The following is a 2,595-nucleotide window of genomic DNA, read 5'->3' on the forward strand; positions in this document are numbered from 1 at the left end:
CCCGATTCGATCCAACCAATTGTTTTCGATTTGGGTTTTTTCCGCTCGTATATTTCATTCATCTAACCACAGAGTTCGAGCTCTCTGATATGGATTGTCACTCACAATTGAGTGGCGGGTCAGGCTTAGAGGTGGCAAATCAATGGCGGGTTTATTCTCACTAGGCGGTGGAGATAGAGGTAGAGGTAGAGGAACCAACCAACAACAAAACAAGAAGAAGCACAAGGGCATCATAACCCAACCACGGAATTCCCTCCGCCCGAGACCCTATACTGGTACAAGAACGAGGATGTGTCGTCGTACAGAGGGTTGGAGCTATGGAACCAGCAACAGGAGCAGTTCATGCCGGGAACAAGGCCATCGGAACAAGATGTGTACGGGGCGAGCAGGAGCTACGATGATCCGCCGTCCTCGTCGAGATCCTCAGGGATGATGACGACTATGAGAGGTCGAGGAGGAATAAGCTGCCAAGATTGCGGGAACAAAGCCAAGAAGGATTGCCCCCACATGAGGTGCAGGACTTGCTGTAAAAGCAGAGGCTTCCATTGCCAAACACACATCAAAAGCACTTGGGTTCCTGCTCCTAAGCGTCGCGAGCGCCAACAGCAACACCAACTCCAACTTCACCCGGACACTCTTCCCAGAAGACACCGCGAAACAGGTACATATCTTAGCATGCCCTTGTTTCTTTTTTGACTCCTGCGGAAAAGATGGTTGAGAGTGAGATGATGAGAAAGGTTTGGATGTATTATCCGCTTATTCTCCCCTACCATATCGGTTGCGTGTGAAACCAAATCTCATCTCAATCCACCCTATTCTTCATCTTTTTCTTTTTCCCTTTTCCCCAGCAGACACTGTTATTTAGTAGCCCTGACGAGTTGATTCACAGGGAAACTGTTGCTCCACTTTCTTCGATCATTCTCTCTGTCTCTCTCTCTCACTCTTTCTCATCCCTTTCTCAACCTGTGTTGTTGTGTTTTTTTTTCTTTCAATTTGTTGTCATTTAATAATCTTTCATATTCTGCTAACTAATCAACGGCTTTTACCTTTTGGTGGTTTTCTATGCAACAAAATTCTAAAAATGGCTTAGAGCACCGGGATTTTCTGCAGTGGTAAGCTCGCCTGCGGATTTCCGATGTGTGCGGGTGAACTCCATTGACGATGCGGACGAACAATTTGCATACCAAACGGCAGTGAACATAGGAGGGCATGTGTTCAAAGGAATTCTGTACGACCAGGGTCCTGAATATAACTACACAGCTGGAGATGTGAGCGCCCCCGCTGGCGTAGGTGGAGTTCAACCATTGAACCTCATTGCCGGTGCCGCCAGCGGTGCGTCTGTTTTACCCGCGAGCTCAATGGGTGGTGGGTGCCATGGTTCCGCCGGGGGGGCGCTTGGGGATCCTTCTTCTTTGTATCCAGCTCCACTTAACACCATCATGGCTGAAGGTATTGGTACGCAATTCTTCCCTCGAGATCTTCATAAATAGGAACATGAAAAAGGTTAATAGTGCATCCAGCTTCTTCTCGCTGTTGGATATTACTGTCGTTGTAAAATTTGACACCCGTATAAGTAGCAGGAGAGATAAAAAGAAAAAAGAGAATCAGGTCAAAATTAAGTAGAGAAAGTATTGTAGACCATTTTTTCAATGCAAATTTCAATGCTTGGTTCAGTTATATAATCCATCTACTTGTAATATGTGTGGTGAGTGTAAGTGCGTCACTCGTCTTTAGTTTTCTTCACGCCTTCTCGACTTGGAAGCTGCATTTTCCCCGTTATCCCTATGTGGAAGAAACCCACAGAGAAGTTTCCTCTTTTCATACTTGGTTATGGCCTCTCAACGATGTAGGAGCAGCTTTCAAGTTTAAAGGTGAAAATCTCTCCCCCTATTCCCATGTGAAATACTGTGGTTCCATTATTACTCAATAAAACTATGCAGACATAGATGTTACGTTCACTAAGAAACGGGAAAGATTGGTGATCAATTTGCTCAGTGCTAGCTATCTCATATTTAATTCACATGCAGCCAAGTATGCGTATATAGGGCAACACTGCATTATACCTGAGTAAAGTGTACAGCATATATATGGTATACACATTATCTCACACATACACACCCGCACTTCTGTGAGATTTTCTTGAACCTAGTCCAAGAAAAACTCCAGGTCAGAAAGAAAAGTCCAAGAAAACTATGCAGAAGTGGGAGGGGAAAGGCTTTTGCTACTTGTAAGATACCAGAAATTTCCCAAGCAAGTTGGCGCGGCTTGCATTCTCATCCTCATGTATAGTTCAGTACTTTATTCTCTGCGAGCAGTAATTTTTATGATACATATATGCGTGCGAAAATAAATTAATTGGCTTGGCACCCTTTCTTTTAACTTTTATAGACGTACAGAATCTGGTGATAACTTGCTAGCATAAAAGTGAAAGCTATGATATTGTGAACCACACAATATTTTGTGATAACTTGCTTTCATGTGTTTTTATTTATTTTTATTTTGGCTAAACTAATCAAATCATATATTCTGAAAACTACTTTAGAAATGAAAATGACCAGATATAATAGCACCATATGGGTCTGTGTGTGCGCGCGC

General features: G+C 43.5%; 1 protein-coding gene across 1 annotated transcript; it reads left to right on the forward strand.

Moving 5' to 3' along the window:
* Window positions 1–220: 220 nt before the first annotated feature.
* On the forward strand, window positions 221–1,449 carry LOC114737621 (protein SHI RELATED SEQUENCE 1-like; the record flags this gene model as incomplete). Its single annotated transcript, XM_028925577.1, has 2 exons — window positions 221–661; window positions 1,111–1,449. Coding segments are annotated over exons 1-2 (658 nt in total), but the record flags the coding sequence as incomplete, so codon positions are not given.
* Window positions 1,450–2,595: the final 1,146 nt, after the last annotated feature.

This window comes from Neltuma alba, unplaced genomic scaffold (assembly GCF_004799145.2).
Source record: "Neltuma alba isolate B1F8T4 unplaced genomic scaffold, ASM479914v2 tig00002790_pilon, whole genome shotgun sequence".
Taxonomy (NCBI): Eukaryota; Viridiplantae; Streptophyta; class Magnoliopsida; order Fabales; family Fabaceae; genus Neltuma; species Neltuma alba.